The 17,633-nt window shown below is 39.4% G+C and overlaps 1 protein-coding gene across 3 annotated transcripts in view; it reads left to right on the top strand.

Moving 5' to 3' along the window:
• The window catches only part of LOC107381071 (interleukin-1 receptor accessory protein-like 1), a 507,698-nt gene that overhangs the window by 148,794 nt on the left and 341,271 nt on the right, over positions 1-17,633 (top strand). For all 3 annotated transcript variants that reach the window (XM_054743445.2, XM_015952561.3, XM_015952560.3), the window contains one exon: positions 435-531. In XM_054743445.2, coding sequence (XP_054599420.1) covers positions 450-531 — 82 coding nt within the window. In that variant the 5' untranslated portion in view covers positions 435-449. The remainder of the gene's footprint in view (positions 1-434; positions 532-17,633) is intronic.

The raw sequence follows: 17,633 nt of genomic DNA, 5'->3' as shown, positions 1-17,633 counted from the left end.
TTTCATCAAATCTCATCGCCACAATGCACCATATCGTTAGCTGTGAATACCACATCTTCTCTCCATCTTTCGTGCCGCTTCCATAAATCATTACGCTAATAAAAAGAGAAGTTTATCTTAGCTGGCACCTGATTATGTCATGTTGGCTCAAGGAAAAGGTGAATTACTGTTGAAGGTAGCTGACAAAGCAGCAAAGAAATTCATCCTGACACTTGTGTCATCTACAGTCTTGGCCTGTTCATGGAGGACAGGACTGATCTCAAACAAAATAAGCATGCAGAGAAGATCTCCAAGATCACAGATGTTCTAGATTTAAAAAGCTTTGTTATTAGCTTTAATTGAAGCATTAAATCCAGATATTTTATTTTTGATGTTTGGATTGATTTAGGTTGCTTTCTCTCAGAAGGATAAAGTAGTTTTCTTTTTTCTCCTAGGACTGGTAAGGAAAAATGAAAGCTCCAATCCCACTTCTGATCTTGCTTTATGCGTTTGTGGTCCATTGCCAAAAAGATGTGGTGAAGAGAGGCCCTGGTAAGTTTTACCTCCTTTTGTATCTCATTTTCATGTAAGAAAGTCCAAATCAAACCTGTGTGTCACACAAACACACCTACATTCAGGGTTCCGGCTGCCCTTGGGGACTACGTTCTGAACTTTGTATTTTGTTATTTGACAGGAGTTTGGGTTAGGGTTAGGGTGGATGTGTGAGTTTTTACAAATTGTAACAAGTTGATAGATGCAAAGTAGAAGAACATCTACAGCAGCAAACACAAAGTAAGTTATTCTGTTTTCTCTTCGTTTAGTGACTGCTTGCATCTGGGTTTTTTTCTCCCATGCATATTAGGCACAGGTGCAAGAATGGCACAAGGCTCATCAAAGCAGTTTTTGCTTTCCCAGCAGCAGCCCCCATGGGCTATCTCTTGTGATGCTTCACGAGCCGTTGCCTGGAGCTAGGATTTGAAATGTGTCCACTGATAAATGAACACCCCGTTTGAGCCAGACCCCCATCCTTTGTTCCTTCTTCTTTTAGATTGTACGGCTTTATTAGAAGCCACGCATCTTTGCAAGTTAGAGAGCTGTTGTATGAAAGGGGATTCTGGGCGATGAAAGCCATGCTAAAATTGCCTCACTTTCATTTTTATGAAGCAGAAAGAGGCAGCGGGGTTGGCGAGGTAAGTGTCCTAGTGTGATACAGATGCAGGTAAATTATCAAAGCCGTTTCAGGGTTTAGGGTGTCTTTGTTTAGGAGAAATCTTTTGTGATTTGTTTTGCACGTTGTATTAAACTCAGACTTGTATTCCCATTTACGTCCTCAGTTTGTAACTTCAAATATATATCGGCCCATTAAAGGAAATTAAATGACTCGACTGACGTCCTTAGGGACCATGAATCCGCCGTCTCAATTGCTTTTCTTTTTCCCTGGCACACGCTAACACCGGAAAGCTATTTACAGTGCTGCATGTGCACAGCAAATATCTGTAGATGATTAAATTCAAACCACTCGTCTTTTGATTAATGCTTTGTCTGCACTTTTACTCTAGGGTGGAGCGATGCAAAAACATACAATGCATATCTGCCATACTAATCCTCGGCATGCATATGTAGAAGAATGCATCCATTTGTCCTCTGCTGTGGTTCCTCTTCGCTAGAATGCTGATTGTGGCCTGAATGGCTGGCCAGACAGAATAATTGTGTGTGTTTTTGCTTAATGCAGCACATCACATGAGTTAAAACCGCTTTGGATGCACTGCTGTGGATTTTCACTCAAGTCAATAATTTACAGGAGTTGGTTTTGAGAAGCATCTTCAAGCCTTCTGGTTTATAAATGCTATTGTGAGTGTAGGAGTTGTAACTCCATAGTGCAAATGCATACAGATTGTGATAATTTAAAGATTTGAAGTCTTCTACCCATCAGTGGAGCAGGAATTTGAAATAACTTTTTAAACATCGTTAGTTTGCGGTCTTGATTTTAGCTTCGGAAGGTACAGCTATCATGATATCGGGAAATGTCTATCATGATGATTTCTTGAAAGCCAAGCTCTTGAATGACAATGTCTCTTACGACATCTTGTATGACCACATCTTCTATGTTAAGATCTTGAATGACAATGTCTCGTTTGACCATGTCTCTTATGACCATCTGTTGTACGCCAAAGTCTCGTATGCCGATTTTTCCTATAGCAAGATCTCATGAGCTGATTTTTCTTCTACAGCAATGTTGCAAGTCTCATAAGGTGATGTCTTATTTTAGTGTCTGGTATGGCAATGTCTTCTGGCAGTTTTCTATCTGATGTTTCAAACAGTTATGTTTTGTATGGCGATGTTTGCATCTTAATGTTTTGTATAGGGCTTTTTTTTGTATGAGGATGTTTTTTGTAGGGTTGTTTTGACGATGTTTCATTGACAAAATATTTTAAAAAATTTTCATGGCAATGTTGCATACGGTGATGCATATTTAGTGACACTATTTAGTCTAATGTTTCACACGCAGCGATATTTAGTGTGACATTGTTTCTTAGAATGTAACAGTGTTAGTAGGTCTCCAATATTAATAAAATATAGTGTGAGAAGCAATCAGTTACTGAAGTTTTAACTGAGTGAGCAAAGTGTCTAAAACTAATATTTGAAAGTACAATGGGGAACACTTGCAATTGGCGGGAATATCCCAATGCCATAAAATGAAATCAACCATAATTTTCAAAGCTTTGGGCCAAAGTGACCACAAAATAGTTAATAAAGAACATGTATATCCACAGAAAAATATCGGAATGATTTAAAAAACTTAAAACAATAACATCTTCCTATAAAATTCTAGTTGACTGGTTGAGTACAATTTGCTGATTGCAGACCTTTTCGTTTGCCGACATATAACATATAACCTTTTTTTTAGATAAGCAGAGAATCTCAGCTTTTCATCTCAACTAATATTTCAGTTTATTTTTTTTATAATGGTAGGTTTTGAAGGTTGAAATAAAGAAAGAAAACAATCATTTATATAGCGCCTCTTAAGATAAAAATCACGAGACGCTTCACTAGAACAAAATTTTAAATATAAAAAGCTTTTAAAAAAACGTGATTAAAATGAGAAAATGAGTTGTGATTAAAAATGTAAGGAAAGGGAAAAAGAAAATGAATAGGAAAGAAAAAAAAATCATTGGATCCCGGGATTTGCAGGATTGGTAGAGCAGAATAATGGGCTCGACACACGGGAGGCGACAAACGACCGCGATCAGCGAAATTTGTCGCTGTCGCTTTTATGACCTGTCACACGGGAGGCGATCCGCGGCAGCGGCCAGCGGCAAAGCCGTCTACGCGTTCTGTTCCATGGCGAAATCGAAACTTCCGTTGTTCTGTTTGGCTGTGTCAGGTTGGAGGGAATTAAGGTTATTTAAGCGGTTTAGAGTTAATAAAGTGGTAGATATGATGTTTCACAAGGTGCTGCTAGAGTTATGTGAAATCTTACTTCTGATTTTACTATATAAAACATAATAATAATCAACTTCTCCCCCATGTTTGCTCGGAGATGTGCGGAGCATCCTGCCCGCTCATTGGTCAGTGAATGAAACCTCCGTTGATTGGTCCTTGCTCGAGCGACAGCGATGAAAAGTTGAAAATGTTTCAACTTTCTGGGATCGCGTCGCTGGGTCGTCCGTGCACGACACGTGCACGAGTGCAAACTTTCACACGCACGTTTTTCGCATTTTGCTTAGTAGGAGAGAGACCTGCGATTATCGCTTTGTCGCGCATGTCTCATTGAAAATGAATGGAGGAGAGGCGATGTCGCCTCCCGTGTGTCGAGCCCATAAGGAGAGACTGGTGATGAAGGTCACGCAAAAGCCAGCTTGAACAAGTGAGTTTTCAGCTGCTTTTAAAAGGAGACCACAGGGAGGTTTTGCTCAGACAAGTAAAAAGCGAGTTGCAGTAGTCTAAGCATGAGGAGATGAAGGTGTGGAAAACAATCTCAAGTTCAGAGCGGGACAGAATGAGACTCAGCTTAGCAATGTTCCTGACATGGAAGAAGGAAGAGCGAACAAGAGAACTGAGATGATAATCCAGGTTGAGAGCTGGGTCAAAGGTCACACCAACTGAAAGCTTAAAGGAGATGTACAGTTGGATGTCATCTGCATAAAGATGGTATTTAAAAGAGCTCAGGATGTGCTGAAGAGAAAACAGATAGAGGAGGAAAAGTAGAAGCCCCAGTATGGAACCTTGCAGGGACACCATGGGTGAGGGAAATGGTGGAGGACCGAAACTTGGAGGCGGCCACAGAGAACGAACGCTCAGACAGAACTAGTAGTTGTACTTCCCAAAGTTGGGATCAATACCCTACTTTAAGCTGTGATCTACAAGACTCAACTTCCTGATTATTATAATTTAGTTATTTTGTTGAGAGTTGAAGTAAATCATATCTTTTGTTTGTGACATGATTAAAACTGAAACACATGCGATCATAAGACTATTCCATTTATCAACCAGCTTTTAACATTTCCCGTTATCTGATTGGCTGCCCCCAACCCTTGCTGTCTGGCAAACATTTCTTCTTTACCGTTTCCGTTAACACACGTCCCTCCTGTAAACACTTGTGACAGCTGTATCTTCATTATGATTTTCCTTGACGTTGATTGAGACAGATGCAACCCCTCTCCTCCCTTCTGCTCTACATTCATTAGTCTCTGGTTTTTGGCCAGACATTGACGAGGCCCCTGACAAATGATGCTTACCTCTTCAGTCTCCCATTAATTCCAAGGCTATCACTACTCAAAATGCATTTTCACTGTAGATGCATCCATGCATGTGTATTGAGCCAGCGCTAAATGTTTACAAAACAGTTTTGAATACACAACTGTCTGCTTTATTTCCTGTAAATGAAACACAAGACTTTTGAGTTTATTGTAGAGATGAAACTCATTCATTTTTGTTTATTTGTATTTGTAACGCATGAGTCGGCCATTGTAGAGCTGCATGATATAACGATTACTTCTCTCCTCACAAGTACTGCTAAACCAGGGATTGTTAAATTTCAGTTTGGTATTTATAAAGTTCCAATTTAATGGAATCTCACTCACTTTGATGCCCTCGTCAATGTGGGTGTTGTACAAAACACATTGGTCTATCACAATATATTGTTATCTTGATATCCAATATTATTGGGATAACATTCCTTTACATGCCATGCACTTCTAATCTGCGGTATCAAATTTTCTTTTTAAAAGTGCAGTTTTTCATTTTGATTTTGTAGGACAAAGAATCAAGGACATCCTGGCAGTCAATTAAATTTACAGTCTTCACACCCATCGCCCCACATGACTCTGGGAGGATGTCACCATTAATACGTCAGCTGAAGGATAGAACCCCCTCCGTCTCTACCACCACCACATTAACAGAATGACTCACAATTTGGCCAGTAATAAGGCTCCTTCTAATTGGACAAGACAGTGCCTCCTAACAGGGGATGTCAGTGCACAGCACAAATTCAATTATAGCGGGCCACTTGACTTTATAATTGATATTAAGGGATGTTAAAAATGGCAGGAAACTGTCAGCAAAAATTTTTGAGGGGCAAATGAGAGCAAGGAGCATGTGTAGTATCACATTTAAATGTCAAAAAATCCTTGTAAGATAATAACTAATAGTGTAGAAGTTCCTGCAAATTAAATGCAGACCACCTGAGGGAAAACATTTGAGACAATTAGATTTTAAAATACAAGAATGTAATCTAATCCAGTCATTCGGGAGATCTGAGCTGGGATTGAAAGCTGTGAGTTGAAATTTAATGTCTCTGTCACAACCAGCACACATGCAGAGGCAGGCGTGGGTGTGTGTGTGTGTGTGTGTGTGTGTGTGTGTGTGTGTGTGTGTGTGTGTGTGTGTGCGCGCGCGTGCGCAAACCCCCAGTTTGTCTTCCCTCGGTCAATACCACATACCTGTCACAAACGCTGAATGATCGCCTCCATCGCCTCGCGCGTTCACAGCAGGGGAGATTGATCTCACTGCTGGTATTGGAAGTAAAATGGCTTGCCACGTGGAGTTGTTTCCCTCCTGCCGCCCGGCCACTCAACAAGTGAGACAGATATAGGGCTCTTGACTGCTGGGGTTACTATGGATATGTGTTTCAAACTGGTGACACATAGCAGATGCTGCCGCATGAGATTGATGATGACCAATCACCTGAGGATAGACTCTTTGTGGCTTATTTCCTGACCTATAATAATGTTACTACACCCCGGCCGGTAGGAAACAACCCGGGAAAGGCTGCAGATGGATCAGAAATGTGTTGCCTTATAGCTATTTACGGTATTTAATGCATTTGGGGTTTTGGTTGGCTTAACGGGCGTTTTAAAGCCTTTCTTGTGATTGGATTTACAGAAATCCAGATTTGAATTTGGGTGGAAGTGTAGGTGGCGCTAATAGGATGTTACACCTATCAATCAAGTAAACACGCTCTAAGGCACAAGTCTCTTAAATTCTTAAACATATGCTGCTAAATGCTGTATATAGTGTTCTTTAGGACTAGTACAACTAGATTTTAGCATGTAGTATATTTTCTTCTGAACTTTACACTTTTCTTTTTGGCGCATTGCCATGGGATCCTAACTCGGCATTAGGAATGTGAAAATCAACCAGTTTTTATTTATTTATGCAAGATCACAAAATGAATGGCAGCCCTGTAGTTTTGGTATGAAATCTAGATTTAACATGTCTTTATCTCAATAAACCTCAATACATTTACCTAATATTGATTTCATTGGGCCTCGATTTAAAGGAAACACAAAAAAAATTGTAGTTATGTTTTTGAATCAATCTATATAGAAGAACAACAGTTCTACTCCAAGTGTATCTTGGATATCGGAGCTACTCGGCTTATAGCTGCCAATCAGGAGAGGAGTGGGAGTGGCCAGTAACTGCTTTTCTCTTTAACTCATTCACTGCCAGCTGTTTCCTGATCAGAAATCCCTTCGCTGCCAGCGTTTTTCAGTTTTTACTGTTTTTTTTTCAGTCACAGAACGTTGCATGCTAGCATGATGTTGACGCTAAAACTACCAAAACAAAGCGGAGACTCACCTCTTACATCAGGAAGACTGCGTGTTTTGAGCGTTATCCGTTCTTTCATAATCCGTTGTCAAATTTTCCGGTTTGTGCCTCACTGTTTTTTACAGCAGCGGCCCAAAACGATCTCCTAACACGTGGACTTTCTGCCTCCTGATCACGTGCGACGTACGCGTAAAAAAATACAAATGATGACTTTAGTCGTCATTGGCAGTGAATGAATTAAGTAACATAGCTCTGAAATGCCTCATTCTGGAAGGTACTGAAAATGTCAAGGAAAAAAACTTTAAAAAGTCATAATATGTTCCTTTAAAAAAGCATCAACAAATACTTTGTGTTCTTCACTTTGACAGCAGACTATAATTACCAAACAAAATCATTGTTTGTTTTGTTATTTTAAATGTAGAAAAGGTAATTTGCTGCTCACTGCAGTGTTACAGAAAAAAGGAGTTTTTAACCCCGACCTCACCGTTTCTGAAAATACTAGTTTTATGAAAGTGTATTAAGATTTTAAAAACATTTTGGTCCTTTGAGATTGTATTGTACTGGTTTTTGCTTCTTTTTTATCTTCGGTAAACAAAATTTTTAGCAGATTTTTTATCATGTTGGCCACAGAAATGAGATGCATCAACAGGTATTCAACATTTAATACAAATTTACTATAATATTAGCTTTAGTATTTGTCTCTGACAGATAATATGCTAATTTCAGCCTCCCTTGGCATATTATACAGCTCACTGTATCAGCAGGGGCGTTTGGTAGCAATTTAAAAGATTATATGTGTGGAAGATAATAAGCTTTAGTCCAAAAGAGGATTTAAACCTGCAGAAAGCTGGACACCGGTTTAATTTAAGAAAATCTGGCTCAAGTTTTAAAAAAAAGGAGATAAAAGATTCATAACTAATTCAAAAAGTAATGAAATTGAACTGAAATGTAACACATTTATGATCCTTTGAGCTTAAACAGTGGTCATAAATAATGTTTAATTGCTCCTAACTGACTTGGTCTTAAAAAGCCACGGGGAGAAATAAAGCTGTAGCCTCTTAGTACTCCTCAAATGTCTCCAAAGGTGAGGTGGGACCGTGCCCAAAAATATCACACGTTTAACCAGAGGCTCTGCTGCATGAATAATCCATGTGGGTACACCTCTGAATTCTGCATTAGCTCGCTCGTCCACCACCCATCCTCTAACCTCAGCATCGTTGTTATGTTTAGATGCTATCTCCTGCCTCTATCAAAACCTGAAATTATGTCTTCTAACAATTCATCTCAGCGCTCGTCTCCTCTACCTCCTGTTGGCAGAAAAGGAACGTTATCACTTCCTTTAATTAGCGACTTCCTCTAATCTTATGATCACTTTTCATAATGAGACCAGGCTCAGACCAAAAGGCTGTTTTACCAAAGGAAAGGGTGGTTTTCTTCACAAGCACTGGCTTTAAAATAGTACCTGTGAAGAGGTTCTAAAGCACTGACAAAACTCCGTGTTTCTTCTGTAAATTGCATACTTGGTTTCGGTTTGAGTGGAGCAAGATTGGGCTAAATGATAGCTCACAACCCAGAGTGATAGACAGCCTGGCCTGTGTGGCACCATTAGCAAGCAGGGTTTATGCTACTGTCGTCACGTTGTGCCGTTTTTGAGCAACAGGCCTTCAGCTAGGCTTGGGTTGTGGAGCAGTTCTGCTTCATACGTAACCTCATGTTCATCTGGGCTTCTGTTTTAAAACTCAATTAGAAATCCGCAATTTTTATCAAAGACATACTAATGATTTTTGGCCGTAATGATGAATATACAACAAAAAAGGCATGCTATCTTGGCTCACCTGTGTCCTTTGTGTATCTAACGACTTATTTATTTGTCTTTGACAACTTGGGTAAAATATTTCGTTCTACCTTTTTGTCCCTACAGACTAATGTTGGCGTCGGAAGGGTTTTCTCCCAGTGCAGGACTGAATGAGAGGGTACTTTAGTCAGTGAATAAGATGAAAGAAGCACATTTGTTATGTGGAGACACACTGTGCGCTGAGGACTTTGAAATTAAGAGCTCTAATCATCACTCGGAGTGAGTTTTGTTCAAAAAAGAACCGGTGGGTGAAATAACTCTTGAAGTTTTGTTAATGATGAAATTGAACCAGTTAAAAGGATTTTTAAAGCTAGACTAAAGCTTTATTTTAGATTAATTCAGACCATGTGGGGGAACAGCTTGGGTCAGAAGCAGCGACCCAGGCATGAATTTGCCGGATTTAAATTAGAAAAATGTTTTTATTTTGACAGAAATATGATCAAATGCAGCTTTTAAGAAATTCCACAAACTTGTTTTATCCAAATATTCCTACAATTAGACAGAATGGCTGGGAAGCCTGGCTTTCTTTCCTTCTCGATATCACAATGAAGCTAGAAGATTTTTTAGTGTAGCTTTAATTAGACCTTCATGGCACAATGAGGCTCGGCTCGCTTGAGAGGTGAAGTTTTGTGTGCAGGAAATCCCGCAACAACGTTAGCATTTGATGAGGCTGTCAAGCCTTTCTGACTCCACCAGGCACTCAGTGTGTGGCTTTTTTCCACTTTCAATCCTTTATTTATTGCAAAGTTTGAACACATCCTCTCTAACACTGTTGATTCCCTGTTCAGTCTCCCTCACTGCCGAGTGACAGCCAAGAATAAAGAAACACTACGCTGTTGTTCTCTTTCTGCCTTTTCTTTAGTTTCCCCCGTTCTTTTTTTTTTTAACCAAACTAAGATGGGTCATGGCACAATCAACCTATTTCCCAAACGAGAAGAGAAACAGTGAATCCTTGCAGGTTTTTAAGGAAACTTTGCCAGGTTTGGAGCTTTTCAGCTTTCCCCTCCTTTTCGTCTTTTAAGGGAGAAAGGACGTCTTCTTGCTCGCCAAGGAGCACGCTTTTGTTGGTTTCAGGAGAGTGACACACTGCAGGCGTTTTGGAAACAAACCAGGTTGAGTCCATTCTTTAGGCTTTGGCTGCTTCTCTTACTACTGTTCTTCTCTCTGAAGATACAAGCAGGTTCCATTCAAATCCTCCTGCTTTGCATTTTTATTGTAATTGGGAGGGAATTACCAGGTTTTCTGCCCACAGAGAAGTTTGTAATTTCATCCAAACCTAAGAAAATTACTTAATTAATTAAGACAACTCAAATTTTCTTCAAAATATCTGTTTTTGAGTTTTATTTAGAGTAAGTTTTGACAAATATTTCTTCATTTGATATATAAGGACTTTTTCAAACAATTTATTTCATACAGCATTCACAATAACACAAAAAAAAACAAAGAATGAAAAGGAACAGAGAAGAAAAATCGTATTTTTTCTGCCCTTTTTTACAAAAAAAAAAACAAAACAAATTTCTACCACCCTCAACTAATTAAACTTGTACAATTACTTTAAAGACACCATCTTAATTCATATTTAAATAATCCTTAAAGGGACTTTACAGAGTTTTGAATTTTTATGCTAGCGATTGCCCTCTCAGGCCAAAAGCGTAACGGCAGCTTCAATAGTAGGCTGGTGCACGAGGTGCGCATGCTGTACGTGCACACTCCTTAACGAAAATAACAGCTGAGACAGTCCCTTGTGTGTGTGTGTGTGTGTGTGTGTGTGTGGCCCAGAGTATAGGAGAACACGCAGCTAATGAATTAAATAATTTGGTTCTGTACCTTTCTCTTCAGCACAGCCGACAAAGGTTTATGATGGGTCAGTCCTCCTGCATGCTCAGATCATTCCCTTAACCTTGCCTGAAAAATTGTTCCGAAATGAAAGTTGAACCCACATCTTTTTTATCTGTGGATTCAATGCCGTTTGGCAAGTCTCGAATAAAAATTTGGGCATCTTACTGTAAAAAAATATATCATTAATGTAAAAAATGAACTCTAAGTAAACTATGTTCACATCCAGAATCGTACCCGGGTCTTCTGCACGAGAGTCCGACGTCCTTACTAGGTGAGCTAAAGTGCAAGTGACATCTCTTGTATCTGTAATATTTATATCCTTGATGACACCTGAAATAACGTTCAAAGAACGGTTTGGAGCGAAAATGGCTATTTTGTTGCTAATTTGCAGGAAATATCAAGAAGAAAGTTCCACAGAAAGTAGCTAAGGGTCCTCAGAAATGCTTTGTCACTAGGCGTTAGGAACAGCGACAAAGTGGCACTACCTCACTCTCTGCTGCTAAAGCTACTGATAGCAAATGCTACGGGCTATGCCTGAGCGTGAACACGCATGAAGCAGCCTGCTGGACCCGAGCAGCTCTCTTTTTCTGTGATTTTACAGAAAAACAGGCAATCACAGTAAAAATGCCAGGGCTCATTCTACAGGACCAGGGCATTGCAGGAGAATGTATGAAGAAGACATTTATTATTTCTATACATGTTTTGGCTGTCAAACTTCCATAATGCCCCTTTAATATATTTAATTTTTAAAAATACATTAAGTGACTTAGACTCTTTTAGCTCGCTGTCAAGGTCATTCCACAATTTAGCATCAATTATGGAGATGTTAAATTTCCTCTTTTTGGTCCTAAATCTTTTTATGATCCTTTAGGGTGGAAAATGGTAAAAGATGGCCATTGATTTTCCCAACAGTGACTAAGTTTTACATATTAATTAAACTCACATGGTTCTGCATCTCCTCCCTCACTCCTCCTTTGCCATGTTTCTGAATAGAACATAGGAGCGCTTCAGTAGGAGTGTGTGTTTTGTTCAGTGAGGATGACAAGAGGAGGGAGGTGGGGAGGCGCCATCATTTGTAATTTACAAGAAGTGTCTTTCATTTATTTCCTTCTCTGACACACAGACGTGGCTCTGGAAATGTGAAAAGTTAGCTGTGGATCAAACAGCCATGAAATGCTTTTACAGCCCCAGTGGCCTTCTGAAACTATTAGATTCTATTAGTGTGAAACGTAAATAGAGAACATGGCAGGTTTTAGTCCTTGGGATGCACACAATTTCCTCCTAATCCCCGAGAGGATGAGGAAAGTAGAGGCAGAGAGAGACTGATTGTGTTTACAGGTTAAATAATGTAAAATTTAAGGCTGAAAGTAGCAACAAACATTTTATGACAGCGCTGGTTGCTGGAAGTTCATCGCACCTCCTGCTCAGTAACATGCCACAACTTAAATTCCATAATAGGGCTGGGCAATATGGCCTAAAATCAATATCACGATATATTGAGGATTTCACATAGATAACGATAAATGGACGATAACTACAGGTATGCGCAGAGACAAAGTTGTCCACTAAATGGGGCTGTCAGATGTATTACGTTGAGTCACATTTTTACATGACTCAAGGTGGTACAGCTTGTTAAAGGGACATGAATGTTGCCAACCTACACACATATTTTCATTTTTTTTATTATCAAATTTATTGACATGGGAAAAATTCTCGAAGAGTCAGAAATTTCGATAACGATACATTTTCGATTTATCGCCCAGCCCTATTCCATAAGTGTGTTCCACTCACACTACATAGTATCCGCTTTTAAAATCCCCTTGTCCACAACCTTCTATTAGCCAGAGGCAGATAATACTTGATATAAAATTCCCCTGAATATCATCTTACATCAAAGCCACTTAAAATAAACTGCTGTTTAGAAAAAATAAGCAGTTTTCAAGCATCCAATTAAGTTGGATTCTTGAAGTGTTGCCCTGTGAATGTGTGTAATGAGGCCAATAGCATAGCTGTAAAGCTACCACTGCAGCTTTCACTCACATACAGCCTAATAAGTAGTAGAGAGGCTTTTGTTTTCTAAATACCGTAGAAAACTCATATCTGCTCGATGAACGATTAATGTCCAATTTTCTGTTTTCTCGACACCTGCAAGGATAATTAATTTGAAAGAACTGCAGTGATTTGTTCATTTTTGCTTTAAAGTTATAGTTGTCTTCGGCTTAATTAAGAGCAGTCTGATTTATCACTAAGGGTCAGTTTAGACCAGAAAATGAGCAACATTTCAATTAGAATTAGAATGTTGTATGTGTCACTACATCCTTAGGAATATCATACGAAATTTTCTGTTGCAATTTGGTTTCAAAATCTTCTATTTTGGGTTGTCCCATTAAAACAGCCCCCTCACTTACCCTACCCCATTACCCATTCTCCACTGCTTTTCCAAGACTGCGTCACAAGGACAACTTTAGCACATACCGCTGTACATCCATCTCCATAGCCATTTACTTTAGTGCATCAAAAAAAAAGGCAAGACAAGCCCTGAAAACATCTCAATTTTGTCATGAAATGTCTCAACGGTAGTTTGTAGACAATAACAATTTGAAATTTTGTGGAATGTCAAGCGCTCTTTTTATTAAATTTTTTATTTTTCGTTACTAGTCACAACTTTTTTTCGTAGGTCGCCAACGCCTCCCACAGTTGTTTCACATTCCTCAAGGCTAGTTTATACTTCATCATCTGTGTTGATGCGGAGACATGCAATGCCATTATCTGTTGTCGCAAGGGTACAGAGTAGAGCCCACATTTCTAACTCTCCATTAAACGTTACGGAGACCGCAAGCCCATGATTGGTCAGGGTGCTTTCTATAACTTTGACAACAGCACCACCGTTCCCTCTCCAAAAAATAAAACGAGAGCCGAACATATCTAGCGACAGACATGGAGCAGGTTTAAGAATGTCTCGCGGAACAAGCCAGAAGATATTAATGTTAATGCACCCGTGACTGATGGAGTACTCAGATATGCAGCAAACATTGTATTCATGTTAGGAACTTATGGGAATCGTGAGTTTAGAGGTGGTGACTGGATGAAGAGGCGGAGGAAAAATATGTCCGTGTAAAAAGTCTCTGAAATACGTGAGTATGATTTAAACACACTAAAGACATGACTGCAAGGATGGGAGGATACCCCAGAGAAGCGCAACACCCTCTGATGTCCAGCGGAGAATTGCTCCGCAACACTTGACACATCAACGGTGAATAAGGTAAGAAGGAAAACATACCCAGTGGGAGCCCGAAAAATGATCCAGGCCCCCCACTGGAGCTATGATTAAGGTGATTGGATGCACAACATTTTCACGGGGCTTCCTCGGAACCCTGTACTGACTGATGAAACAAAACTGAGAAGAGTTTAAAACTCTTGTTTCAAAACTTTATTGAAAATCCAGCGACTCTGTGATGCTCTGTGACCAACACTGGAAAACAAAGTGCCCTTGCTAGTCATTTTCAAGTTCTTTGTTCACAATTTTTCACCAGAAGTTAAGCCAGTGAGTTGCCTATTTAATTTTGTAACATTTATTTTTTTCTGATCGGTTTTTCCCACATTATGCTCAAGTTGAGTTTCAAAATAAAAGCGTCCACATTGAGTCCCAACACTTTCCACTTGCTCTCATTGAAATTCAAATGTGGCCTGATTATAACGTTTTATTGTGCTTGCCACCCTGGGTGATTTTTATTTAAAGTGTCTGATATAGGAATGAGAAAGGCCTCTTATTGCTGTTCGCAATGTTCTCTTGGGGTTTCCTGATGCTGTTTTGTGCACCAAGTGCCTGGTCTTAAAGAAACACAAGGACAGCTCAGGATTATGGTTCTGCATGCCTCTTTCATTGCTTTTAATATGCAAATAAAAGATTAGCTTTGAAAGGAAACTATTTTGGCACAGAAATCGTGTCTACCAGGAGGTTCACATCCTTTACCCATTCAACAAATTCACTAAGAAACAAAATGCAAAAATCTGTGTAGGACACTAAAGATGCAGGAGAAATACAAACTTCCAATAACACGACTCGCTATGTCAAGTCGGAGTTTTATCTGTGCCACCAAATAAATGTAAATGATGCTTTTGTGTACACGGCTCAGGTACATCAAACAAAATAAGAAAAACATCTCTGCAGTTTATTACAAAAAGTGAAATGCAGCAGGATAAAATCACTTCAGTGTTAGTCGGAAAACCATCTGCCCTGGGAAGCAATTCCAGCATTTCTTTTAATATGTGGTGCAGGGAAGGGGGTTGGGATTAGGAAACCATTTACATAATGGCGTTAGACATTTACAATGTTCATGCAATGTCAACATCTTTAATAGACTGATTTTTATGACCTATTTCTGTTGTTGTGTATAGACCCATTAAAGCATTTAACCCATTAAAACAGACCCCCAGGCAAACCAATCAAACATGCAAAGCTCATGTAAGTGACCTTCTACACCCAAGTCGCTAAGCAACAAAACAGCATGTCAAGCATTTCTTCTGAAATAGAGCATTTAGAATAAAAAATTTTTTTAATTCTGCGTTTAATTCAATCAGCAATCCCAGTACATACATCCCAGCACGAAATATCGACTCCATTTGAACATGTACACATATGTTGAGATGGTGAAATGCGTATTATCCAATCACACGTCCATGCAGACTGTGTAGAATTGATCTGAGCGCATTCACTTGGGGGTTAACAACCCAGCGGGCATTCATCAAGTCTCTGACTGGCTCATAGAAGAGTTCAGGATTATTGACTGTGGGAGAAAGGAAGTGGAGAAATCTGCCGAGTGGGGGATTGCCAAATAATTGGATTAAAAGAACAAATGAGTGTGTTGAATAAGTAATCAGAACAATGTGGCTACCCAAAACAGCTTCCTACTCAATTGTTCAGCCTCTGAGAAATTAGTCTATTTGATTTTTTATGTTTACTCTAAACAACAATTCGCCTTAGCAATGGGTGAGTCTTAAGATTTGTTAAAATATTTGAAGCAGGTCTCAGTGGAAATTGTACCTGTTGTAAATAAATAGATTTTTGACTGACAAAAGTTTCAAAAACCGAGACTATCTTAAATTGGCCAAATTAGCTACTTAAAAACTACTTAAAATGTCGCTCAAAACACAGTGCATTGCTGCCATGCCAGAATAACTCTAAATTACAACATCTAATTTATTTGAACAAACATTTCCGTTGCCTCATATTTCACATTTCATGTTTTTTTTTAAATGGATTACAGTGGTATTTAGCAAGTGCATATTTAAGCTAGTTAGTATTAGCCCTACTGGTGCAGAATGGGGCACTTCCAGCTGGATTATCAAAACTATAAATACAATGTAAAATTTTACATACTATACTGGGAGCGATGAAGGATTATAATAAAGCATTCCCTATAACTAATTTTCTTTCAGTTTGCATGTTTTTAATCCACTACAATCTTGTGCCCCAATCCAACTAGTCGTTAGCTAGTTTGTTCAAAGAACTACAACATATAAGATATTAATTGTTCAAAACTGTTCCAGAGAACGTAACAAACAGAATTAAGAGTTAAGGACATTAATGTCCCGGTAACAACACTTTGACCCTTATGTGATGGTTAAGATCTCTGACGTGGGTTGCTATGGAAACATTATGGGTGATTAATGACCTACTTGTTTTGGAGAGCTCTTCAAATTATCTCATTTTGGAGAATAAAGTTAGTCATTACATCTTTAGTCTTGAAAATTGAATTGGAACCATTAAAAAAAACATCTTACATTTATGTAATTGTCACCAGCAAGCTGTAGCACTTCAGCCTGAGGAGTTTCAGCATATTTCTGTCAAAGAAACTGATGTAAAGGTCATGGAATGGTGTTCACCTTTGAATTTCCTTGACTTCATTAAGACAAATGCAACCCATTCGGTTCCTGCGCTGCTAGCATCGCAATCCGTTGAGAAGCAATCTGTTTTCTTACAAAGTGAGGTCATTCTACAACAGGTAAAACATCAGTAGTTCTTAGCCTCACTTCAAACCACCCGAACCATTCCTTTAAGCAAGATTATGTCCCTCTGTGAGTGATTTTTCATTTCTTTCTATTTTCCATTTCTATCCTTGAAGAAGACGTGACAGTTATGTCTTGTTGCCGGTCCTTCCCTTCTCCTAATTGGTCAATGTGTGCACACTTTCCCACAGAGATTTGATGCACACATCCTCTCCTAACGACTTAAGCACAAAAGACCCTCTTGCCTTTCAGTCTCTCCCCAAGTATGTCAATGAATTCAGACGTCGTCAGTCTGTGTGTTTGGTGAGCGGAGGGAAATGGCTCTGTCTTATATGTTGCTTGACCTCTTTCATGCCTACAGAATGGAGTCAGTGTGTGTCTGGGCAGCCTAATTGGGTTGACAGCGCAGTGTCTTGCCTCTTGCGCACACGCATGCCATCCAGCTCTCTGACAGAGCAGCCAGCCTCTGCAGTGCTTTGGCTGTCAATGGGAATTGCACTTGAGCGAATGTTTAAACAGGCCGCCCTGACGCTATTGACGTTACCAAACTGTGCTCCTATGTTTGCATATGTATTGTTGAGATGGGAGCACTTGCAAACAAACCCAACAGTACATCAGATTTACCTGGAAGGTGATGAATAGATTGAATGGTCACTTATGAAGAGCGTTTGGATGGTTTTGATGAGTGAATTGTACTTTGGGTTGCGGAGTGATAGAATTGTGCAGGACCAAGGATTTTAATATGGCTGTGTGGGTGGAGAGGTGGTAGGAAAGAAGGCTGAAGCAGAGTAGAAAGCATGCAATGCATGAATTCATTCCCCCCCCCAATGCCCCGTGTCTAGGACCTCATCTGAACCCAGTGCGATGGTAACAAGGTGACAGTGATTGGTCCTGCTTCAGG

The sequence above is a fragment of the Nothobranchius furzeri genome, chromosome 14, assembly GCF_043380555.1.
Source record: "Nothobranchius furzeri strain GRZ-AD chromosome 14, NfurGRZ-RIMD1, whole genome shotgun sequence".
Taxonomy (NCBI): Eukaryota; Metazoa; Chordata; class Actinopteri; order Cyprinodontiformes; family Nothobranchiidae; genus Nothobranchius; species Nothobranchius furzeri.
Note: the sequence above shows the minus strand (reverse complement) of the source record. Positions and strands in the feature narration are given on the sequence as shown.